General features: G+C 37.7%; 2 protein-coding genes across 3 annotated transcripts; both read right to left on the reverse strand.

Annotated features, from left to right (window-relative positions):
• Positions 1–1,305: 1,305 nt before the first annotated feature.
• Positions 1,306–17,124, reverse strand: LOC132157083 (phosphatidylinositide phosphatase SAC2). Of its 2 annotated transcripts, none has more exons than XM_059566244.1 (20): positions 16,682–17,124; positions 13,831–13,911; positions 11,845–11,981; positions 10,922–11,050; positions 10,557–10,724; positions 10,330–10,386; positions 9,632–9,830; positions 9,369–9,548; positions 8,995–9,062; positions 7,219–7,343; positions 7,018–7,095; positions 6,799–6,919; positions 6,448–6,576; positions 5,935–6,052; positions 5,641–5,839; positions 4,689–4,760; positions 4,512–4,585; positions 4,295–4,423; positions 4,011–4,098; positions 1,306–3,583 (listed from the first exon to the last, which is right to left on the reverse strand). In XM_059566244.1, exons 1-20 carry the CDS (start codon positions 16,776–16,778, stop codon positions 2,464–2,466), a joined length of 3,369 nt encoding a protein of 1,122 aa, XP_059422227.1. In that variant the 5' UTR covers positions 16,779–17,124; the 3' UTR covers positions 1,306–2,463. The 2 variants fall into 2 exon arrangements, with proteins under 2 accessions (XP_059422227.1, XP_059422226.1); XM_059566243.1 differs by having other exon boundaries at positions 10,557–10,742.
• A 2,414-nt stretch (positions 17,125–19,538) lies between these two features.
• bag3 (BCL2 associated athanogene 3) lies at positions 19,539–24,507 on the reverse strand. The gene is made up of 4 exons (XM_059566245.1): positions 24,173–24,507; positions 21,548–21,856; positions 20,776–21,069; positions 19,539–20,675 (listed from the first exon to the last, which is right to left on the reverse strand). Exons 1-4 carry the CDS (start codon positions 24,362–24,364, stop codon positions 19,989–19,991), a joined length of 1,482 nt encoding a protein of 493 aa, XP_059422228.1. The 5' UTR covers positions 24,365–24,507; the 3' UTR covers positions 19,539–19,988.
• Positions 24,508–24,621: the final 114 nt, after the last annotated feature.

Raw genomic sequence — 24,621 nt, forward strand, 5'->3', positions numbered from 1 at the left:
ATGCAGCACCAGACTGTTCTTCTCTATTATAACCTGACTGAAGAAGTCAAGCCTCCCAGGCTGCATCTGAATGTAAAGAATGTAATACAGTGTAACTCTGGTCAATTAAGAGCTCTTCACTAGGAGGAGCCACACATTGACACTGACACACACTTACAAGAAAAAAAAAAAACATTCCTCAAGTGATCACTGTAGTGTTTTGTGAGAAAAGACTCTCCAACTGTTTTTGTAATTAAAGCTGTAAATGAATCAAAATGACAAAATTCTTTGTTTAAATATTTACTTAAAAATCCTCCCAGGCACATCCCATAACATTACATAAAATACAGCAGTTTACATTATTTTTATTATTATTAACATAGGAAAATACTGGGATTTAAGCTTGAGAACATGAATTTTGAATAAATACTCTGCAATAAAATGTTGGGTACGATGGATGAAAGTCCACAAACATTTATGGAGGAAAGCGTTCTCTCAAATGGGAAGAAGCTGATCATGATTTACAAACAGGACTGTTAGATGAAATGTTATACGAGATATGTCAGTTCAGTTACAAACATTGAAAATAAAAAGGATTCAAAAGCACTTTGTGACAAATTGCAACTTGCAAGATGTTCAGGGAACAACTACAAAGGACAGCGCAAGTCTTTATGCACAGAAAATAAAAAAATTCATACATAACCAAAAACAATCTACCCCACCTCCAAAAACAAGATGTTTGTCAAGATCCTCAGCATAAACCTCTGCCAAAGAAGAACATTTCAAGTTCAAAGCAAAGAACAGAGTGCAGTCCAGTGCATGCCATCTTAAATAATAGTAAAAAAAAGTCAGGTTACCACCAAACCTACTGCGCAAATACTGCGTATTTATCACAGTTGCATAACAGCCATCATATATTAAAACTCAAGACCGTTCCAATCTCGGAAGCTTATCAAAACCACGTACCAGCTCCAGGAATGTCAAGAACAATGTGTAACCCACTGCCTTGCAGAGCACTCTATGCTACAGTACATGTGAGAAATTACGTGTGAGAAACAAAGCTCATGGTGGGTTTGGAAAGCTAACTGTGCCCCAAAGAACCGACAAACCAGCTCTAAAAGCCAATATAATGTTCACATGAGATCACATTGTCTCATTCAGACCTTTTGAAATGATTTAGCTCATAAAATATTTAAATATTTCAGCATCTCTTGATACACAAAGATCAATCCCACAGAATCTTGCACTTAAACAACAGTAATTAATGCATAATTAAACAAAGATCCACTGGATATCACCCAGTAAGGCTTCGGTTTTTTTTTTCAAATGTAGAATTTATGTGGGTAAGGCTTTAAAAGATGATCTAATCACTTCTCAATTTTATCTCAAATGACCTTCAAGCCTAAGTGAATCCAAAGACATGGAATAGACAGTGACAGAAATAAATGTAACCTGAATGAAAACAGAATTATAGGTATACTTGTCAAAAACCTGTATTTAGCAATTTGATAAGGTTTGCTCTTACCATTTAATGAGTGCAAAACGTTGATTATCGTGGGTATCTTACATCAGACTTGTGTCAAATACCAGTCAAAAGTCACTATATATGCATACGGAGGTCCAGCAATTGCAAATAATTAATTTGAGGTCTTTACAGGTACTCAAAACCAGTAATATCTGCATATGATATGAATGTCCAACAATGTACAAGCCTAGCATTTTAAGATACCAGCAGACTGGAAAATAAGACATAGTTGTAAAATTTAAAGACATAAGCCTTTCTCAAAATAAACTTGTAACAGTAAATAGTTGTTTGAGTCATCTGCTAATGCTATGAAATGAAAGTTTTGTTTGACAATTTAGTTGCATGATTGGATCAACAGAGGCGACTTGTTTCCATCATCTATGATTATAAACTTAAGAGCATGTAAATATAATTCTCCATCTATAAACATCTTAATTGAAGAGTTCTAAAGGAAACTGCTACAGTACTTACAAATACTTTTTACAGTTGAATAATATAATTTGACCATAGATCCTACACAACTACTCTGGTCCTATTTTGGTATAGTTTTATAATAAACACCACGTCAAAGATATCCATATAACTGTACATGAAATATTAAGCCGCCCACTGATAGATATTCCAATCGGGAAAGGTTACAGCAATGACAGCCAGTGAATTTCACTGCACAAATGGGGTCACATGACGTATCTAGGTCTTAGGTCTCGACATGCTATAAAACTTGCCTGTCCTTATCTACCTCAGAGTTACTTCTTAACATGCAAACCAGCAATCTAGAGATGTTTAGGATTCGAATTGGTCAAGTTAATCGCACTACGTACTACTCAACACTGGCTGTAAACTTTGGTTTGATTAACTGGAGGGAACAACAGGAGTGTGGCTTGACATTTGTGAGGTTACGCTACCGTTACTGTACTGGAAGTCACGATCTAACACTAAAAATACATCCGCTAAGCACGCTATATCTGAATGATCCTGGTCTGGCACTGTGTAAACATCGCTCGCAATTCGTTCTCTTGGGTTTCGTTGACGCCGTCTGGTTCTGGGCTTTTCTGTACTTTTGCTACAGCAAAGTTGATGCCTTGGGTAAATCCAGCTTGGGTTAAACTAGCCACCTGCACCATGGAGCTTCTGATCTTCGCGAAGGGCGACACGACCCGGCTTCCATTGCTGTCTGCAGGGGAGGGTCCTGTGAGACCTTCCAAGCTCTTTTGTGAACCGCATGATGTGGCGGAGCCTGCAGGCTGAACAGTTAGAAGATTTGCCTCATGGATGGTGGACTCTACCTCAAGCTGGGATGGGCGAGGAAGCTGCTGTTGGGAATGAGAAGACCCCAGCTTTGCTTCTGGAGCTGAGGGGGCTTGAGGCGCTTGCAGCTTGGGTGCTGGAGCCACTTCCTCGAACACCTCTATTGGTTTGATCTTGGCATCCTGAACAAATTGGTGGCAGTAAGCATCAATAGGTGTCCCAAAGTCAATCAGAATGGCTTCCTCTGCCACAGAGGCAGACCCAGGAGACTGGTCATCTGGGCCAATTGACAAGCTATCTGCCGTCTTGTCATCACAGCCTGTGACTCGCATGACAGAGGGCACCGCAAGCTCGACGCTGCCAATCGACTGCGAGCGACTGCCAAGTCGTGGTGCAGATGCTACAATTCCACAGCTAGGAAGCACATAGTCCACGTTTTCCCGAGAGCCTGAGCAAGGCTGCTCGTCAGAGTGGCATGAATCAGAATCAGAGGAAATCTCCTCTGAATGTACGTCATTAAGGTCCTTCAGGGCTGCTGAACCCGTATTGCCATCATGAGTCTCTAAACTGCTATCTGATTTCCAGAGGTTCACATGCAAATTTGGCTTGAGGAAATTCACTTTTACCTCAGGCTTTGAGAAGGTCCCTAGTTTCCCCAAGGGCTTGAAGTTTCCGATGTTGACGTTTGTCTTTGTCTGCTTCACTTTCTGGTTTAGTGTTGAAAACTTGTTCAAAATGAAACTTTTGCCTTGAGCCAAACCAGACCCAAGGACTTGGTCCACGGCTTTCCCTTGTATTCCCATTATATCCTCATGCGGTTTGCTGTGTTTCCTGAAACCAAGCAATTAAAGACAATCCAGCACAATTTAGCTTAGTTCAAAAGGGCAGAAAAAAACAGATTTGACTGAAATTGGTTTAGTTTTTTTGTAGCCTTAACATAATTTAAAAAAAATTAAATCAGAGGTTCACAAGCTTGGTCCAAACCACCTTCATTAAAGAATTTGATATTTGTTGATGTGTCTCAGACTAATTCATCAGATCGAGTCTCATGTTTTTTCATTTGTTTAAACACCCAATATTAAAGTTTCACTGGAACCTATACAAGTTTGTGTCCACATATTATTTTTATACAAAACAAAAAAAAAGATGGAAAAAAATCTAATTTAAAAAACAGATTTAAGACCAAAATCCCCAGCAGTGTAAGTAAAGCCTTTGTGTCTTTAGTAAATCAGGTAAATAGCATCTCTCTTTTTTTTACCTCTCTAGTTTCTTCTCAACAACATGGACGTCAAGCCCCACAGCTTGCTTTGTAATACGAAGCATTTCCGCAATGCACTGGAGTGTGTCTGAAATGCAAACAATCCAACAAGTGCAAAGGAGAGGATAAATTATTGAACACAAACACAAAACCCTTCAAGCTACTTTCAATCAGTATTCAGACAGCCAAGTTATATCTTTTACCAACTTAACCCAGAATGTCAATCACTGAATTACACAATACAGAACTAGAGGCACAGCAAATCATGGTGTCTCTGTACAAACCTTTTCCATCATCTTCTGGATTTCGTGTGACAGCCCTCAATGTATGGAAGTAACCACTCATCTCCCCGTTCTTATAGTGCAGCCGCATGCAGCAGTATTTAGGCTTTCCAAAAAGAGTCGGTTCTGGACCTAAAAAGACCAACATTGGTGATAATCACAGATCATTTGATTTATTAGGACAAAAATTACACCCACAAGTTTATCTACAAGCTCTTACCAATTTCGATCTTTTCAAGTCCTTCTAAACTTAGTCTCTGATACTGGTTGACTTTGTCCGCCTCCTCATCATAGCTAAATAGCAACAGCAAAGTGGAGTGGCATTACTAAACCAATGCCAAGAAAAAATGATTTCTTATTTTAAAAAAACACAAACATTGGGAGAAATCGGACTTACTAGGCCACATAATACGCAGAGTTGGACAACAGCAGAAGAACATCAACATCTTTGTGAGTGGCGTCTATAAGACTAAAAGAGGAAAAAGGTCAACATCTTGAAAAAGAGGCCCATAAATAGTACCATTAAACCCTGGGCATACAGGAAAAAGAGAAACAATGGACAATGCCTTGCAAAATGAAATTTTACTAGAATTTGACTCGGACCATAATATATCATGCTTATTTGAGTATGTCTTGTGTGAAAATTAACTCAAATAAGCATTACACATGGAAAGAGTTAACCTTGTGTAATTTACAAAGACTTAACATGATTCCAACCCAATCAGTAACAGTTTCCAGGCACCTATCACCATGACCTACCACCAAAAATGCTCAAAAGAATGGAGGAAATATGACTCCCTCACCCAAACAATGATTATACAACCAAACAGGAAAAAAAACCAATATGTACAAGTACCTCTGAGCCAATGATATTAAACTGTAGGAGGAAGAGTAAACTAAAAATATGAATTTTTTAATCAAGCTTTATAATAGATCATAGATCAATAAAACCCCATCTCTAACATTACCTTAGTTTTATATTTATATATTTATATATATATATATATATAAAGCTTAATTACAATAATATATATTGTTGTAATTAATTTTATTCTTAAATTCTAATAGATATTTCCAAATAAAGGGGAACAAAAGAAAAGAAGATTACCCAATTAAAGGACTGTTAACACAGAGAATGCATTTTTTGTATTCCACTGTGCTGCCTTGCTTTAAAAAAAAGCAATTCAAGACCCTGTTCTTTTCATTTTCTTGACCTGTGCATTTCATTTTTTAACACAATAACGCATTTTGTGTGAACAGCCCCATCACTTTCTGAAACGGCATCATACAATTTGCTTGAAATGAGAACGGTCTCCAAAGCACTGCATGATGATGTGGAGGGCTCTCACCTTGGATCACAGTCGATAAGTGCCCATCCACCGTGAAACTTCTCATCATCAGGCAGCAGCAGCTGCATGTATGTCTGCAGCAGGAGGCTGACCTGCTCCTGAGCTCCTCTTTGGCTCTCCCTCTCTTTCTCCTCCTGCTCTTTCTCTTTGCTGAAGATGGAGTATAGGTCTTCTGTTACTGGAAGGCCCATCATGAGGTCTGGGAGGACCAGAGATACAGTGCATGGCAGATGAGGCACCAGGCTGGGCTTTTAGCATTATATACACCGAACATGGAGAATTTTTTATACTGACCAATGACGGCCTGTCGGTAGGCATCTCTGAAGCGGTTCAAATAGTACCGATTAGCTGAGTTCACACCATCCTTCATCACACCCGCTAACTTTCGCTCTCCTGTTCGTGTGAAATCTCCCTACACAACAGATCGCACACATGAGAAAAAGCTGACAAACTCTTTGGGTGGTCATCACGGTCTTGTTATGAAACCAAAAGCTTTCTCAGTATTTACTCCTTAAAAAGATGCTGAAGTCCCTCAAAACAAACAAAACAATAAGGCTATTGGTGTCAAACTATTACAATTTTTTTTTGTTTATATAGAGAGATAGAGAAAGAATTATATAAACATATAGAATTGTAAGTAAAATGTATTTAATGATGGATGGATGGATAGACAGATAGATAGACAGATAGACAGACAGATAGACTTGTCAATCTGCAAACTAGATACTACATGCTGACAGACAGATGGTGGAGTAAATGTGCTGTGGGGACAGCATAAAATCAATGGCAGGCATTTAGTCTATTTACCTTTAGAGCAGCTGTGCCAGCATACTGACGGCTAATGGTGTCTCCATTGTTGGCCCACATCATCTGATAGATCCTGTAACACTTGAGGGGCAGTGGCTGCTCAGGTGGCATTACACCAAGTTTTTTCAGCTGGAACCAAACAGAGCAAAAGACTCTTTGAAATGTACCGGCATACTGAGAGCAGCTGAGTGAGACAAAGACACTACACTGTTCTGTGGGAGCAATATGGCAGCATTCCTAGAAGCCACAGTTTTATTTACACCTTCAGGCATTTAGCACATGATCTTATCCAAAAACAACTTTCACTTTTATGTGTGAATTTATCTAAATCTTAAAGGTGAATTTAAATACCTGCTGTTCCATGACCACGCGAGCGATAGCTGCCTGTACCACATTAGTCCTGTCCAAGCAATCCATGCAGTTAACCCGGAAGATGCCTTCCTGTTGACAGATGACTCCTGCTTGGTCCACCCTATTTGCAAATCAAAGTAGATGGATATTACATAAGACATGAAATTATATTTACTAACTAAGCAGAATTAGGACTAAAAAAACAAATGAAAGACTCACCAGGCCCATCTCATGTCTGTGATAATGTCAGAGATGGCATCAGTGAGCGTCTGCACATTCTCAAACTTCATCCCTCGACTGGGAAGTGACAAAGGAGAAAATCTGTTGTTGAGATTTGACCATCTTGTTAAAAAAAAAAAAAAAAAACACAATTCACAAGAATGGGCTGATTTTTAGATCATCACACTTTGAGTTTCTTACCAGTGCTCATGGAAGTCGAATGAAACGTATGTTAGGTTGGGATTATTGTACAGCAGCACTTGTTTGAGGTATGCATCACCAATCATCTTCTCACGCCCATTTTGGTCCACTAAATTAATAATCACCTAATTGGGGAAAAAAACAGTGCTGAATTACTAAAAACTCTGTAATACTGAGAAAATTATATCTCATGCTTGGCTGTTATAGTTAATGGCTTGATGAAAGTGCAATTGATTAATTAGGTTTAATTCAAATTAATTTCTTAGACCCTAAACATTCATTCTGACATTGACATAATTCCGCTCTGTATCTGACTGGAACATTCCAATTTATTACAGAATAACTGCTTACACCGTCATTCAAAAGTTTATGGCCAAACATTTAAAAAAAAAAAAAAAAAAAAAAAAATTTATTCAGCAAGGACACATTCAAAATTGACAGTAAAGACATTTATAAATGTTACAAAAGGATTCTATTTATAAAAAAAATTCCACATAAATATTAAGCAGTACTCTTTTACTGTTTTTTTTTCTTTAGCACCAAATCAGCATATTAGAATGATTTCTGAAGGATCACGTGACACAAAAGACTGTTTTGTTTGCTTGTGTTTAATGTCATGCCAGCTTCTGTAGCTATTTCCATGGAAAGAAAAATGTATGGCTAAATTATATCAGGTTTTTACTTGTTTTATTTTCATTCAAAAACCGTAAAACTGTATTTGGCTTATCTCTGTTAAAAATCTTTTCAAAATCATTAACTGAATATAAAAAGTTTTCTCAGTGTTAAAACCAGCACAATCTAATAAAACATGCTTCAGGGTTAAAGGGCTTTGGCAAAAAGAACATGTTGGAGGATCTTCTCCTAGTATTAAAAACTTGTGTGTCATGACTCATTCTGCAGAGGGTATAAACAACCTGGGCTGTGTTTCCTAAAAGCACCGTAAGCTTAAGTACAATGTAGACTCACTGAAATCAATGGAGATACGATCAAAATTTCTTTTTCCAACATTGGGGCTAGTTTAATGGAGTTTATTCAGTGTATATAAATCCCACTCTGTTTGCCATTTGTTATTAAAATAGGTACAAATTATTGGTTTAAAATCCATAGGAGGTACTGTACAAATTTGGAGGTCTACAGATAATGCTTCCTTATTTCCTTAGATTCCACAGAGCCAAGGAACCAAACAAAACCAGATATTAAAATTATGATCCTCTAATTCCAGCAGTTTGTATAAAAAAAAATAATAAAAAAGTAATAAGTGTAAGGTGATCATTTTTAAGGGATAACATTGCTTGAAGACAAGTCTTTGAGACTGTAATTAAAAGTAAATTTCTCTGTTCCGTAGTCTTTGACAAAATAATAGCATTTGCTTCTGCTGTTAAAATTGGCCTATATTTGGGGAAGACTGGAGTTATAGCTGCTGAAATCTCAGCTTTGCTATAACAGGAATAAATTACATTCTGAGAAATATTAAAATAGAAAAATTGTAATAATGTTTTACAATATTATGGTTATTACTCTATTTTTGATTAAATAAATGCAGACTTGGTGAACATAAAGACCTCAATTTAGTGTCTTTATATATTATATAACTGCACTATGAATGTCATCTAAACAAGTCAGTGATTACACATGTGTGTGGTCTAAAGGAACGGAATGCATTAACTATAAAGGAAATTGTGAGATTAATCATGTTTAAACATTTTAATTGATTGACAGCTCTACTTTTTATACTACTTCACTCACTGAAATTGTTCTATTTTAAACACATCTTACCAGTTTTTTGTAAATCTGAACTTGCTGTTCAAAGTGAGAAGCAAAATAAGGCATCGTTTCCCTCTCGCCTGCAACAAAGCACATCTGTGAGATAACATCATGTAGGAAACAGCGCTGCAGTGGGATCACAGTAAAGCTCTAAATTATCACCACAATATTTGCTCTGAGCACTACACTCTGTCAAGAAACCATGAAAGCATGCCAATTGCCAATTCCACACCTGACGTGATTCACAGGACAAAACATTTCCAAATAATGAATACACTGATGCATCGCAGTTATAGCGAGTCTATAAACAGAAGTGCTAGAGTGTGCTGCGACTTAGAACTCATTTATGATTTGTGCAGAGAATCGATTACACAGATACACCCCACCTTTCTCTATCCGAGGTCTGGGGTTGTAGCGATACCCAGCTTGGCTCCAAAACACAGGGACAGAGCCTCGCGTTTGTACAAAGGACAGCGTGTGACTGTGCACATGGATTAGCTGCTCTGTCTCCACATAGTTGGCCACGTGTCCGTCAGTATCCACCCCCCTCCGCTTGTAGCGCATTCCTTCAGTGGAAATCATGATGATTTTATTACACTGATAGCACTGTGAGTAAATATGAGTTACTTGATTTTATTCATTAGTGTACCTGCACGGTGACGGCTTCGTCTGGAGATGAGGGCCACGGTGAAGCGAGGGTAAATATCATCCACACAGGTGGACTCCTGCAGAGGTGTCTCTGGGCTGCTCCTTTCTTCATCAGAGCTCTCGTTATAGTTTACCACCAGCTCCTCCACCTGCACGAAGCCTTGGATGATAGGAATCACCCAAAAGTCCACTTGAGGCACCTGCAAAACAGTAATTACAATTCTGAGGAAAAAGAATAACACTTTATTTTAAGGTGTCCTTGTTACATGTTACATGTACTTACTTATAAATTATGCATAATTACATGCAAGTAACCCTAAGCCAGACTCTAATCCTATACTAAGTACATGTAGTTTATTAATATTACTCAGTACTTAAATATGTAATTACACTGTAACAAGGACAACTTAAAGAAACTGAAATATAGTTAGAATTATGAGATAAAGTCGCAATTAATTTTTTTGTTTTTCATTCCACGGCAAAAAAAAAAAAAAACAGTTGCAAGATGTAAACTCGTGACCTACAATTATTCGTTTATATTTGCAATTTTGAGAAAAAAGCCTGAATTGTCGCAAGGAAATGGTCAGAATTGTGAAATAAAAAGACACAAAAAAGGCAAGAACAAGATTTCAAAAGTTTGCATATTCAGATATTTACAAACAAAAATTTCAGGAAAATTTGAGAAAAACAGTTTTGCACCTGTAAGTCAATGAGGTCTTTGATCATGTGCTTGTTCCAGAAGAATCTATCATCCACCTAAAAGGAAAAAAATATGAAAAATTCGGTCTTTGTTCATTGTTTTAATTTAGCTGCATTTTCAGAAATAACAGATACTAATTTCCAACCTTAAACCACAACCTTAACGCTCACTGTAGACATGTAGGCCTAACTTTTAATATATGCAACACAATAACACAGCTTCTCACCTTTTTCCACAAGGGCTGATCTGACTTGCCTAACTCTCCCTGTCGCTGGACTGTATTGGTGAGGTCATAGGTCAGACTATAGTAAAATGAATCCGAGTCCATGAATATCTTATAGAGCTCATCAAGTAGCCGCCTCTCTAGACGTTCCTTCTCTTTATTCTCTTTGACCTGAAAGGCAGGGGAATACTGGATGGGAGTGAACAAACAAAATGAGGTTAAAGAGACAATACTAAGTGAAAAAGATGTAAATTTATGGAGGAATCGGGAGGTTCTGATTTTACTAACATGTAAAAGTACTAAGATATTAAGTAAAACGAGTAGTTAGTCTCAAAATGATTGGTTTTGATATTAAAACAACCATCAACCTTTTTCTTAATGGGAACAGCAACATTAGATTTGATCTGACTCAGGGTCTTCAACAGGAACTTGGACTCATCCGGTGACTGGGGGATTTTCTCTGGTTTGTTGATTCCAAAATGATGCTTTTTACAGAGCTGAAAGTGAATGAGAGCAAAAGAATAGTTGACCATTTTGTTAATGCTAACTATCTGCTGTCATCACTAACAAATCTAAATAGTTCAATTTGTACCTAGGTGACAAATCTACAACTTTCTCGGTTTCCCTGCTCAGAGTCCATCTGAAAAGAGCTGCTACATTAATTCCGGTCATTAAAACAGAAAGGCTGCCAAGATTGGTGCTGATGCTGATGCCAGAGCAAAATTCATGTGCCCCCAAAACAGAAAGAACAGCTAAAATCAAACTACACAGACAGGCTGCTATATCAAAGTAATAGATGGCAATTTTTTTGTGATAAACTACTTAAGTAGAGATAGCGTGCCAGGAGAATGAATTACAGTGACCTCTGACTGTTTCACTTACATGGTTAAACATCTCCTCTCAATCCCAGAGGCTCTGCTGAGAAACTGACTTCTTAGAAACATCATGCTTCCTCTGGAACCCCTTAGAAACACACACCACTACTCTTGCACTAATTGTACATCAACCATTTACTAAACAAGAGGGCTGAAATATCTAAAGTCTTGGCCTAAGTGTCAACTGGGCAGACTAACAAGTTGGGAATTTGGGAAGAAGTTCTGTAAATTCTATCAGGATCCAATAAATTATGTCTACCAACAAGAAATAACTGTTGAAATGTTAGAGTAACACATCTGTATGAGGAAATGCAATGGTTAATATACCTAAGATTATTATTATAACTTTTGTCTTCTATACTAAATTTAATCAAATCCAGCATGGAGAACATTTGAACAAAGTAAGCATTAATCACCTCTAATTCCAGATCCTGTGGTTCATCCTCTGAGAGTGGAATGACTACAATCTTAGTGATCTTGTAGACTTTGTGGTCTCCTGGCAACTGGCCCACCAGTGCTTTCTGGCGAATCAGAATCAGGCCCAGAGGAAGATCTGCCCAAAAAAAGGGTTGGGGGGGGGGGGGGGAGTGTGTCATGAGTACAGAGCTCCACACCTCATTTTCCTGCTCATTTCCTGGCATGATTCATTCCTATTGAAACATTCTCATAACAAAGACATTTGCATTGAGGCATGATGTAGTCATACTTTCAATGACTCGTTAATGTAAATCAATAGATAAAAGCTCACTGTGCAGGAGGTAAATCTAAGATGTTTGGGTGGAAAATTCAATGAGAACAGCCTAGGCTCTTTCGCCCCGTTTACACTGCATGGTTCAAGTGACCAAATTCTTATTTTTTCCTCTCATGTGGCACAGATCGGATATGACCGGTGAATGTGTAAGCAGGAAAAAACCGCATGGATTCCGATATTCTCAGATAGGATTCAGGCCTCATTCATATGTGGTAATAAACCAGATATGAATCGGATATGTGCATTTGCGCGTGACATGTAAGCAGACAAATCGGATATTCCCCAGTAAATGCGAGTCGTACGTCATTAAAAAAGTGACGTCAACTCAGGTGGACACCACCAACTGAGATCACATGACTTATTATAGGTGCGATGGAGGACAAAGGATACACACAGTGGAGCAATGCGGAGGTTTCATGTCTTTTAAGTCTTTGGGGCGAAGAGACAGTGCAGGCAAAAATGCAGGGTTGTTACAGAAATAAATCCGTGTTTGAAGACATTTCACGAGATATGGGGAGGCACAGTTTTAAGCGCTTGTGGCAACGTAAGATAAAAAGCTTAAAAAACAAATACAAAGCAAAACACTGTATAATTTTATTTGCATCTGCATCCATTGTATTTCGTGCTGTTTTACTTCCTTTTCCAGGTCAGAACATCTATGTTTGGTAGTTTAAGCAGTGTAGTGTAAATGCAAAAATCGGATACGGGTCACTTTTAAAAGATGATGTAACCGGGTCGTCAAAAAAATTGGATATAGTCAGAAAATCGGATTTGGGCATCAAGACCTGCAATGTAAATGCAGCCTTTATAGGAACTGTGCAAGGAAAACTCAGGTTTGCCCATTGGGTTAGGTTACAACATAAAGCATGTACAATATGAAGCCAACTCATGTGGCTCATTTATCTGTGCAGTTTGCTTTTGAAAAACTGCAACCAAGCATGAAAGGTCAACCAATTATTTTAACCATCAATAGCAGTACAAAATGCACCATGCATATAGACATCAGCGAGGGTTTCTCTGAAAAAGGAAGAGAGATCGACATTATAATAACATTATTCATAAAGCGAACCTGTTAACAACGGACAGAGGCTGACTTCTCATATCAGCCACTGAATGGTGAAATGAAAGTATGATATGCCATCATTTCACTTCTGTGGGAAAAGAATCCTTTAAGACCTTCCTTTTTAATGTAGTGAAGAGCATTTGTTTAGTTAACTGGTTTGTATGGAAATGGATGTCTTAGAGGATCATTTATGAATCCACAATATTTAAAACCACTGTTTTTAACCTACTAAAGCTACATCACAACAGCTGGGCAACAAAGCACTGAAAGACATTTAGCAATAATAAAACAATAAGAAACCAAATTAAGCTGACATTTCTGATGCTGGAGTTGCCTTTCATTATGTTAATCATTATGAGTCTCTGGTACCCAGTTTCTTCCTGCTACAAAGTGAACTCCGGTAAAAACAAATGGAAGCAATTGTATCTTTTATTAAATAAATTAAATATGAATGGTATTTTTAGCAGTAACAACATTAGATGTCTGTTTTATTCCAAGAGTCACTAAATTCATTGCAAACATTACGGTGTAATATGGCATTCTCATCCTTTATACAGTAAATATACTAGGTCTGATGATTAGACTTACCAGCATGAAGCTGTATTTTCCCAATAACACCTTCTACAAGGCCCAGACAGACAGGGTTCCATGCTAGCAGCAGGTCAGTTGCTGAAAGGAGAATGAAAATGAAAGTATAAGTGTTCAAAATATTTTTTTTCAGTTCCTAATAAATATCTTTATTTATAATTATTACACATACACATTAACTTTATTTCATATTTATTATTTTAACACACAAATTTGTATTTGTTTTTTCAGTACTGCATCTGGGACATAAGAACTATCAGAGCTTCATTTAACTTCCCAAGGTTGTGGCTGCTCAAAATTAATAAAACAAAAAAATTACTTTCCAAAGCATATCTGAACCAGGTTCCTGACCATGCTGACTGCTGACCTGAGTCACCAACTTGCTGAGAAGCTCCTCTTAAAAGCTGATTGATTGGCATCACCTGCATTGTTAGGAGCGATGTGCATGGTCTGAAATGTCATGTGCAATGACAACATTTTGTGGCGCGTCAGAGTATGCTAGGTTTATGGCTCCTAGAGACAGAAATTCATTTTGGAAACAGATACTCTCTGTATTTTTACCACTGTCCTGCACTCATAGTCAGATGTTCACAGCTTGATGATGTATGGGTTGGAGCTGGATGAGCTGCATAATGAAGAATTTGCCAAAAACCCTCCATAATGACCATGAGCTTGGTTCTGGGGATTATTCCAGTCTGAGGGAAGATCTACTAACTAGGCCATAAAAAGCTGGAGCATTCTTGAAGCTGAATTATGTTTAGTACAAGGAAATGACTCCATGTGAGCGAACACCAAATACTAAGAATTTATGTAATTACAATTTGTAAATACATCAATGTGATCTTACATGTGTCTCTAATATTAGAAGTTTAAAGTGGATACCCTTTAATTTGACATTAGGAAGTGTGATTTTGTATTACAAATAGATTTGTGTCTGACAAATATACGGCTGTTCACTTCATTAACTGATGGAATGGAGTTGTGTGGATTAGTTGCCGATTATTGTGATATTATATCAGCTGTCCGGACTCTCATTCTGACATCACCCTTTCCCTGCGAAGGATCCATTGGCGAGCAAGTGATACTAAAAAAAATAATAATTTTTTTATCACTATGATAAAAAATGTTATTGCCCCACTGTCTCTTTGCCCCAAATCATTTTTTTGTAACTATAACCTCACCCAGCCGCGCTGGCAACTGGCATGATACATTTTGTTAGGAATTCATTCAAAAGAACCGAGACTGTATGCATCATGCATACGGTGTAAACCCTTATCCAGTTAAATAATGGAACAGCACTGCAACCTAAACCCGATCGGCCTGGCTGCACGCACGTGGATAAAAACAGCTAGAACTCATCCAAATCTTCACAGGCTGCAGTTTTCCTGACACTACCTGCCCATCTAGATCTAGACCTGACAAGAAATAAAAGTGGTGTGGATAGGTAAATATTTTAAAGGTTAGAAGAACAAGAGTGTAATAAATGTGGCTGTGTGAGTGTAAAATACCGGTCATGGTTGAGCATGCAAATCTTATGGTTTAAAAAAAAAAAAAAACTAAATGAATAGAAACAATATACATTTAAATAACTTCTAGTAAAATGCACAATGCACTTTAATACACAGGAGAAATGTCAAAACTGTGTCGATGCCTAGTAAATTAATGTTCCAAAGCCTGGGCAGAAAATTCTCATTTGACTATCTACTGTGTCTGTGTTTTCTCTCCAAACGAACAGTCACATGTCTGACCCTTCCATTAACCATCGCCATTTAGCTGTGTAACTATATAGGCCTAATTCCCCTGTGTGACATCTAACAGCAACAGCACTGGCCAGCATATTTATAAATACATCAACGATGGACATTCACATTTTTATTTGCTACTGACATTTAATTTCTGTTTAATTAAGGCCATTTGGCTGTCATGTGTAAGCCCTGTAAACTGATTAAATAATATTATTATTTACAGATAGTACCCTTCACCTTTGGGAAAGTGTAATGGCAAACTGGGCCCAAAGGTTATCACAATATCAAACAGATATACATTTTGCTGCAAAAATAAACAAAATCTATATTATAAAGCATACTATATAAAAATATACATTTTATGGTATTAATTCACTCAAAATTGACAATTCTGTCATTGTTTACTCCCCCTCATGTTCTATGACTTTCTTCGTTGGAACAAGAAAGGAGATGTTGGGCAGAATATTAGAGAATAAAGGGCTTTCACTATGCACTTTCATAATGTGGAAAAAATATGAAATGGAAGTACTCATAACAGAGTCTGACAGTGCCTAGCATTCAAACATCTCCTGAGGAAAGTCAGTCATACAGTACAGATGTGGAGCAACATGGTGAGTAAATAATGACAGAATTCTCATTTTTATGAGAACTATCCATTTAAGATTCTCAGGCTGACGTCTAAACGCACTTAACCAAAACCTACAAACCCCCAAAAATGTAGTAAGAAAATGTTTTTTTAGCCAAGACATCAGACCAAAATATCATCTGAGGTTTGCACTGACACGCATGTAATGCAAGCGCCGCTGCTCTGAAAGTAGGGCAATGAAAACACAAACTGGGCATCTTTCAGACAGCTGCCTCGCTCGATAAATATGAAACTGACATTTTCATCTCTTAAACGTCCATACAACTTGATTTTGAAGAACCAACTTCTCCCGAAAGGAGCATAAATCCCTAATTTTATCTCTGTTTTGAAGCAGCGTATCGTGTCAGCCAACTACTATACACGAGAAATGGCAACAATGTAGACAGTGGAAACGGAAACATTGAAACACATGTAGATTATATAAGAAAGTGATGGAGTTACAATGTAGGCTAAGTATTACCCGGTCTCATGGCCACAGATCCATCCTTCCTGCTGTACCACAGCGCGTTATCTCCGCTCTGGAGAATATAATGATCTTTAGCTTGAAACAGCTCCATGTTCACCAAAACATACGAGCTTCCCGACACCACACCACTGGATTTGTTCCCGATCCGAGAAAGGAGGAAATGAAGCAGCTCGCTTTTTGTCCACTGGCCGTCCCAATAGACGCCAGCTAACCTGCTAGCTGTTTACGTGTGTAAATGTTTACAATAATCTGATAAAGCATCGTGTCTCTATGTCAGCTACTGGCCGATTATCGAAACTGAATCGTCGGTGCATTTCATGTCAGTTTAATAAGGGCGATACTGTGGCTCGGAGATGTGCCGGTCGGTCTAATATTTTCCACTGAGGGGAGCAGCAGCGGCTGAAACAATTTCCTTCACTTATACACACACGTGACTTCCTCCGTCAGGCCGAACATCATAGGTCATCTGTGAATGAGATGCCCCACCTGCAGTACTTGTTTTGATGTATTGTTTTATGTTAGAGCGTTACTTTGCAATTCTATTTTGGAGACACTTATATAACTGATGACCTGTTTCAATAATATAATACTGACGCCATGTTTGAATGGTTGTAAAAGTTGGCATTATTCTAGATAAATTAGTTATATGGGTTTAATAAATTATAATATTGAATCAGTATGTCGAGCAGTGTGCGAAATTATTTAGTATCATTATTGTGCAACAAATGTTTAAATAAAATAAAGTTCCAACTTAAACTGTAGCTAAATCTTGAGGGCTTTGGAGCAAAGACTTAGGTTTGGTGTTCTTTTAAAGAATATTTTTCAAGTGAAAAAGTGAAATTGTAGTGTTAAATAAAAGTGAGTTATAGGAGTTTAAGTTTACTGTTATGAAGAATGCACAAAAATACTATTTTATACATCTAATCCAATACATCTAAACAAGTTGTGTTCCAAATTTGAGGTTGATATCACAAAAAGGAGCATTCATTGAATTTTTTTGGGGGCGTGGGGGGGTGGGGTCATTACTTTTTTTGTGTTCACATAGCAAGTGCCAAATTCTTTGCCAAGTTTCCTGCCATTTCATGCATTGGCTACCTCTTCAAAAATGTATTCCCATTGATGGTAAGGATCGAGATTGGGTGGACCTTAAAACATACTTTTTCTTTTTTTTCTTTCTAAAAACTGGATGTTTCCATAGGATTCATAACATACAAAATCATATGAAATAACCACAGTAAAATAGTTACATTTTCTCATGAAATCTGCTTAAAACCAAAATGTTGACCTTATAAACATGCTTTTACAAGACCACCAACCTTTTTGTTTTGACTTTCTTTTTTTATTAATATATTAATAGTCATAAAAATAGACTATATTAATTTATATTATTATATATAATATATTTTATTTTAATATTTATTAATAATATAATATAAATTAATTTAATTAATATTATATATTATTATAATGTTATAATCAAACAATCCTAAAATGACTGGAGAGACGCAGTAGTCATTGGTCAGTGAAGCATTGCTCGCTGTCTGACTGTTAAAGATATATCTATCTGCAGTAGGCATCTTTCCACAACGCCTTTGTACATTACAGCCTTTGAAGCCTATCCTAAAAGGAATTAAATGCTATCTAGATGTAATATTATCCCCAATTGATTACATAATGCCGTGGCCTCATTTTAGTTTTCAAGAAACTTTTCTTCTGCAAATATGCCAAGGACTCAGTTTTTTAAGATAAATAGCTCACCTTTTTAATCACTGTGATTCAGGCTGACCTACATGTATAGCTCTTTCTTATAACTGGGAATTTGTCATTTGTTTGTAAACAATGTTGTTAATTATAATTATTGGAAACAGATGATATTACATTATTCTTATTTTTTTATGCTGACAAAGGCTTAATATTGTAAACACTGTAGAATAATGTCTTATGAGGCATTGGATGGTCCAAGCAGTAGTTATCCTGTTTGTTTCTTCATAAAGTTTGTACATTAAAAAAAAAAAAAAAAAGTATGAAACTTCATGTAAGCAAAATGCTTTATTATATTGTATTTGCAGTCATGCTTATGTCACCATATAATGTCAACATTTTAACAAACTGCAAATAACCAAGCTGTGAACACTGAACATTGCATATTATTTCACAAAACATGTTTTGTTCGCAGTATTAGTACGATATCAGAGTCAGAGTCAGTAACAGGTCATTAAGATAAAAAAAAGTCTCATGTCATGTGAGACATAGCACTTTATAACTGAGTTGGGCGGACACATTATACAAAGTCATTTTGGTAAACTCTTTTCTAGTCCCTTAGAACAAGTGATTAAGTTTCCTTGCTCAAAAGCACAATTTTATTTAAAAAATGGGATGATTTTGGTACCTTTCGAGTTTATAGATCACCATAACTTTGGACTGACCCTGGCTGCTTTATCAAACCAGCACCTTAAATCATAAGGCGATCATATATTCAGTGAGTTTTTTTTAGATTCAACATTTGAACATTCTTAAATGAACATTCTTAATACTGGAAATCTCCATTTTGGCACAGAAAAATAGAATACAAACATATCATCATTTGTATCGCTGTCATTCAACAAATAATAATACTAACAAGCATTCAAACATCATAAGGAATTCTGTCAGCAAAGCTCAATTTCAACACTGAATTATTCTCCTGCATGATGTTCAGATGTTTATATTTTTAAAGCTATGAATATATATATATATATATATAATATATATATATATATATATATATATATATATATATATATAATATATAATATATATATATATATATATACACATACATACATATATATATATATACATACAGTATATACCTTCCCATATGCCAAAATTAAAATAAATGTCTTTTGTAGCCCACACATGAAACTTTTCAAAAATCAAATAAATGTTTCACTATGATATCCCACTACTTCATTAACAACTTCTTAAGGAATATTCAAAAACATTTTAGCATTCATTCATTCAACATGGTACAAAAGACTTAAAATACCTTCTTCTGGTTCAAGGCCTCGTTTAATGAGTTTTTGAATATAACTTGTCACCAATATGTCTTTTGCTACAAAGACACTGGCATGGTGAAATTCGACAACAGTAGCATCACATAACAGCACACATGATTGCACTCAGTAAACAAATCACGTTAGATCATTTCCAACAGAAAACTTCAATTATTCATGCATGCAACTAATAATAATTGCGCAAATAAAAATAAAAATGGGGATTTGATTAGTGTTCTTCTCAAATTTGAGCCACCTTTGTGCAATTATGAAATCTCTTTAACCTTCACTGTGTTCGCCTGGTCAATCATACTCGGCTCTCCTTTAGCCTCAGGGTACGTATCGCCAGCCAGCCCTTCTGTTGGCTCTCCAAACATCTCCAGTTCATCTAAAATGGTTTGAACTCTGCGGACGCCATCCCTCCGAGCCTGACGCACATCTGGGCGACCTTCAGGGTCTACCGAGTCCAGAGCCAGAAGTTCTTTGGTCAACATCTCTTCCAGCATCATGTATCTTTTATCATTCTTCTTCCCATCAAAACTTTTCACATCTTGTGCCAGTTTCTCCACACGTTCCAATATCTGCTGCACTTTGATCTGTCCTGGGTGGCTCAGATCTTGTTCTGGAGTCTCCTCAGGTTGGACTTGTGGGGGTAGAACTTCTTGAGGTGTTTGAGGGGCAGCAGTTTCCTGTGGTTCTGGTGCTGGAGGAAACTGTATGGTAATATTGGATGTCTCTGATACCTGTGGTGACTGAGATATGGGTTGTTGTGCTTTTGGCTGAGGTGCTTGTGTAGGTTGTTGCTGTTGCAGTTGTACTGGCTGATGATGTATTTGCTGAGGAATATCACTAACTCTTTGAATGGGAATCTCAAATGCTGGTGCTCTGACAATTTCTTCAACTGGTTGTTCAGCTTTAGGTGAAATTGCTGTGGGTCCAATGTGTTGCTGGACCTGGAAATGGGAACATATTCTCTTTAGCTGATGAACATTAAGGGTTTGAGCATAAGTAAATCAGTACCTATTCATAAACACTTCTAAATAACACATGTACCTGTGGTCTCTCTCCCATGATCTGAGACATGACTGGTGACTGGGCCAGTAAGGGGACCGAGATGGGACTGGCAGCTCGATTCTGTTGAATCTGAATGGGCACTTGTTCACGATAGATTGGCATTTTTTCTCGCGTGGGATGAGAACTTTGGCTAGGCTGGCATTGTGAGGCGCCCCCTACACCCTCGTGGATCACCGGAATGGGGATGTAGCCCGATCGGAGACCTGTATTGCTGGGTCGGGGCTGTTGATGAAGGCCACTCATTTGTTGGTGTGTGCCCTGTGCTTGATGAACCTGATGCCCATAAAAATACAGTTTGATTTTGGAAATAGCCAGAAATGTAAACACTAGCACTCAAAGGTTTGGTATAAATAACATTTAAAAATAATAATCAGCAAGCAATAAATTGATCAAATGACAGTAAAGATATTTAAAAAATATCTTGTGTGCGCTGAAAACTTCTAAATGTGAAATTTTTGAACATTTTAAATGTGGGCAAGGGTCGACAAACCAATGTGAAGTGCCACAGTAAATACAGACAGAACATATTCAGCAATAATGTGTTAATATCGCAATTAGCAGCCATCATTTTTCAGCAACCTATTAAACTAAATTTTTCAAACTTTGAAAAGAAAACTCAGGGCCCAAGGAAAAAGTTATAAATAGAACCTCCAGAAGCAAACATGAATTCATGCAATTCTTTCATAATGAATCCATAGCCCGACAGAGACTGCCATCTCCAATAGAGAAATCCAATTCCTAATGGTCTTACCTCAGGCCCGTGTAAAACAGGTGAGCAAGACAAACATGCTTCCGATGGGGACTGCGCTGGAGATCTAGGCCGGCAGTGGGATGCTGGGGTTGGAGAAGGTGTACGTCCATCTGCTCTCAAACTTTGCTGCACTGCTGGGTGGATGTAGGAGAAACTCGGATACTGCTGTAGCCTGGGTTCAGTGTTTTCATGGGAGACTGCGATGGGGATGTAGCCCTGGCGTAGCATTGGTTGCCTCATCTCTTGAATAAAGGATTTGTGCATGTCCTGAGGAGACCCAGGGGACATAGAGGGGCCATTTGAAAAAATCTGGAAAAAAAGAAGATAAAAGGATGCTTGAAAGATCTATTCAAAACGATCTCATTTGTATTCACGATAGTTGTAACATTAAATAATGATGAGACAAAATATTCTGCATCATACGTCTGATCAACAACATCACTTCTGATGATGCTCTTCAATCCGCCTTTTGCTGAAGTATGTAGTAGCTATATGCTAAATTGTTTTGCAGGAGAAGGAAAATAACTAAAGCATGTGGTTGGCTGGGTTATTAAAAAAGCTCCAATCATCAACACTGGCATTGCAGACAGCATAAACAAAATATTTTTTACTTGCACCAATGACTTTTTTTTTTTTTTTTAACTAAAACTCACTCTTCTATTAGACATACTCTATTTGACACCTTATGTGATGATTAACCTTATTGTACACCTGCTACATTTTTTCCTATTAACGTCACATCACTGTCAAGTTGTAAGCTTTTACAACTAGTCACACTCAGTTATATGCGAGCTCCACCCGTTGTAAATCTGCCTAATGTAAAATTATATTATACGTTATTACAGGGAACCAACCAACATCTTACGGGATTCAGTCACTGCTTCAGTTCAATACATATTCAATAACACTTGTCTCACGTCTGCTCTCCTCATCTGTTTGACACACAAAGGTCAGTCCACCCTTTCTCAATGACGAGGCAGTCCAGGAACAAACATGAAACATGAGTGGGTAAAAACTCACTGTGCACAGCAACTGTTAAGCGATGGCATTGGCTTACAGGATATACCCTGTATGCTGTCGATTCTAATGCCATGACTCATTCTATGTTGCATTTTTCAATGGGTTGCTGTGCTGTTGACACTGTGTCTTAAAATACTTTTTGTGAGGAGGAGGGCCTCCCTTATTCATCTATGTAAATCAGAGTTACACAGACACAACAAACATCAGAAGAGATGAAATCCCTAACAAATCATCAAGAAAAACCTTTTCTGATGTTGAAACAGCAAAGCAGCTACATCATTTAAGACAGGGAGGCAATCCTTCCTGAATGTAGAGATGGTCACATCTAATGTTGGCTAAATTAAAATGTTTGCACGCAAAATCCAGTCATTTCAATTTCTAATTGCGAAAAATTTCCTTTTGCAAATTTCACTCATGATCAGTTTTGTCACATGATTTATTGTGTTGACCAACAGAAAGACTGGTTTAAAAGCGACAGGTTCATTCATAAACTACTGAAAGATGGCAATGGAATGTTTTGCTCACGAAATTAAAATGAAATGTCAATAAGTTACAAACTAAAATTACAAAATGCTAAAGAAGCTGAAGTTCAGCTACTTGTTTCATTGTCCTTCCCAAATTAAAATATAGATTTCGTATACAGGTCTAAATATACAAGCACATTATATGGAAATTATATGCTTGTTATTATAGGACAAGCTTAAAATGCAACACATATGAGATGGATGATTTAAGGTTTAAAATGTAGTTTTACTAAACTTATTAAAAACTAAGATGTTAAACAGAGAGAATAGTGACTGTTTAGCCTATTTGACCCCATGCCCTCTCCCTTTTTTTCCTGACACAGACGCCAGGAGTAGCGCTCAGTTTATCTGCTGGCAGCTGTCTTTCCAGCAGATTCTTGGTGACACTAACTTCGGACAAGTGTTGATCTATCTACTGAAAGATGCCAACTGGCAAGCCCTCGTGTTCCCCCCACATTTTTGAATCCCAGGACCTTGACACTTCCAGTTTGTAACTTTCAAGCCCATTCACTGGGAATGACAGGATCGCTGAGTGGGTGGATCTTTCTGAAATCCCATGTAAGGAAAACTTTGAGGGAAGCGGTTCCAGGGATGTGGAGAACAAGCGCAGTGCGCGTAGTTCTCGAGGCTTTAAATAAACATTGTGGAGTCGTTATAACACTCTCACATATGACTGCAGTGCGTCACACACTAATCAGTTCAGATGAGATCATCACACAAATATATTTCGCCCGTGTATATGCCGTCAGGCGGTTCAAATGCATGCGAACCGCAATTTCCACAGAGGTGACTGCGATTCACGCGCGAGCCGCGAGCTTCGGCGAATATCAAGTGCGTGGCTCTTGTATACTAGACAGCCAGTGTCTGATCAAGTAGCCTACGGTGTGGATGTACTGAGTGGGAACGTAGCCTACGCTCTCAACAAAACTGTCTTTTTCGATGAAACACCCAAAAAAATGCCATAATACCAAACTAGTCTATCAAACACACGTCATATGTTGATCTGCAGTTGTAAGATCGCCTGAAAAACGCTCGCGTTTGACAGCGCAACTTCCAAAAGCAGAGTCAGTATCTATCTTACCTTTTTCGTGTCGTGCCTCGGATCATTCCACGTCGTTGTGCGATTGTTGTGATCCACAAAAAACGGCCAACCTGTCTGCGGGTCTATTTTGATCTCCCACCCAGGTGGTAGAGGATCGTTAGTTGCCATCGTTTCGACTGGAGACAGTGTTTTCATACTCTGATATTGCTTCGGTCCCGAATATTGTGCCATTACAGCCGCTACAGACGCTTTAAAGGGTCCGTTTGATGACGTACTGTAAACGGGGACGGGTTTCTCGAAGCCGCAAGGTCCCTCTGAAGACGAGAAACTTCTAGCTCAGGGTTCACTGTGACGCCCACGTGTGTGACCAAAAATTATTTATTACCCCTGACTGTCCAGACACAGATCCTCTCTGACACTTCGCCTCCCCCTCCGGTTCATTAGACCGAGCACACTTGTTGCACTTTTAACGTAAAGACAGACGGTAT

Source organism: Carassius carassius, chromosome 14, assembly GCF_963082965.1.
Source record: "Carassius carassius chromosome 14, fCarCar2.1, whole genome shotgun sequence".
Lineage (NCBI taxonomy): Eukaryota > Metazoa > Chordata > Actinopteri > Cypriniformes > Cyprinidae > Carassius > Carassius carassius.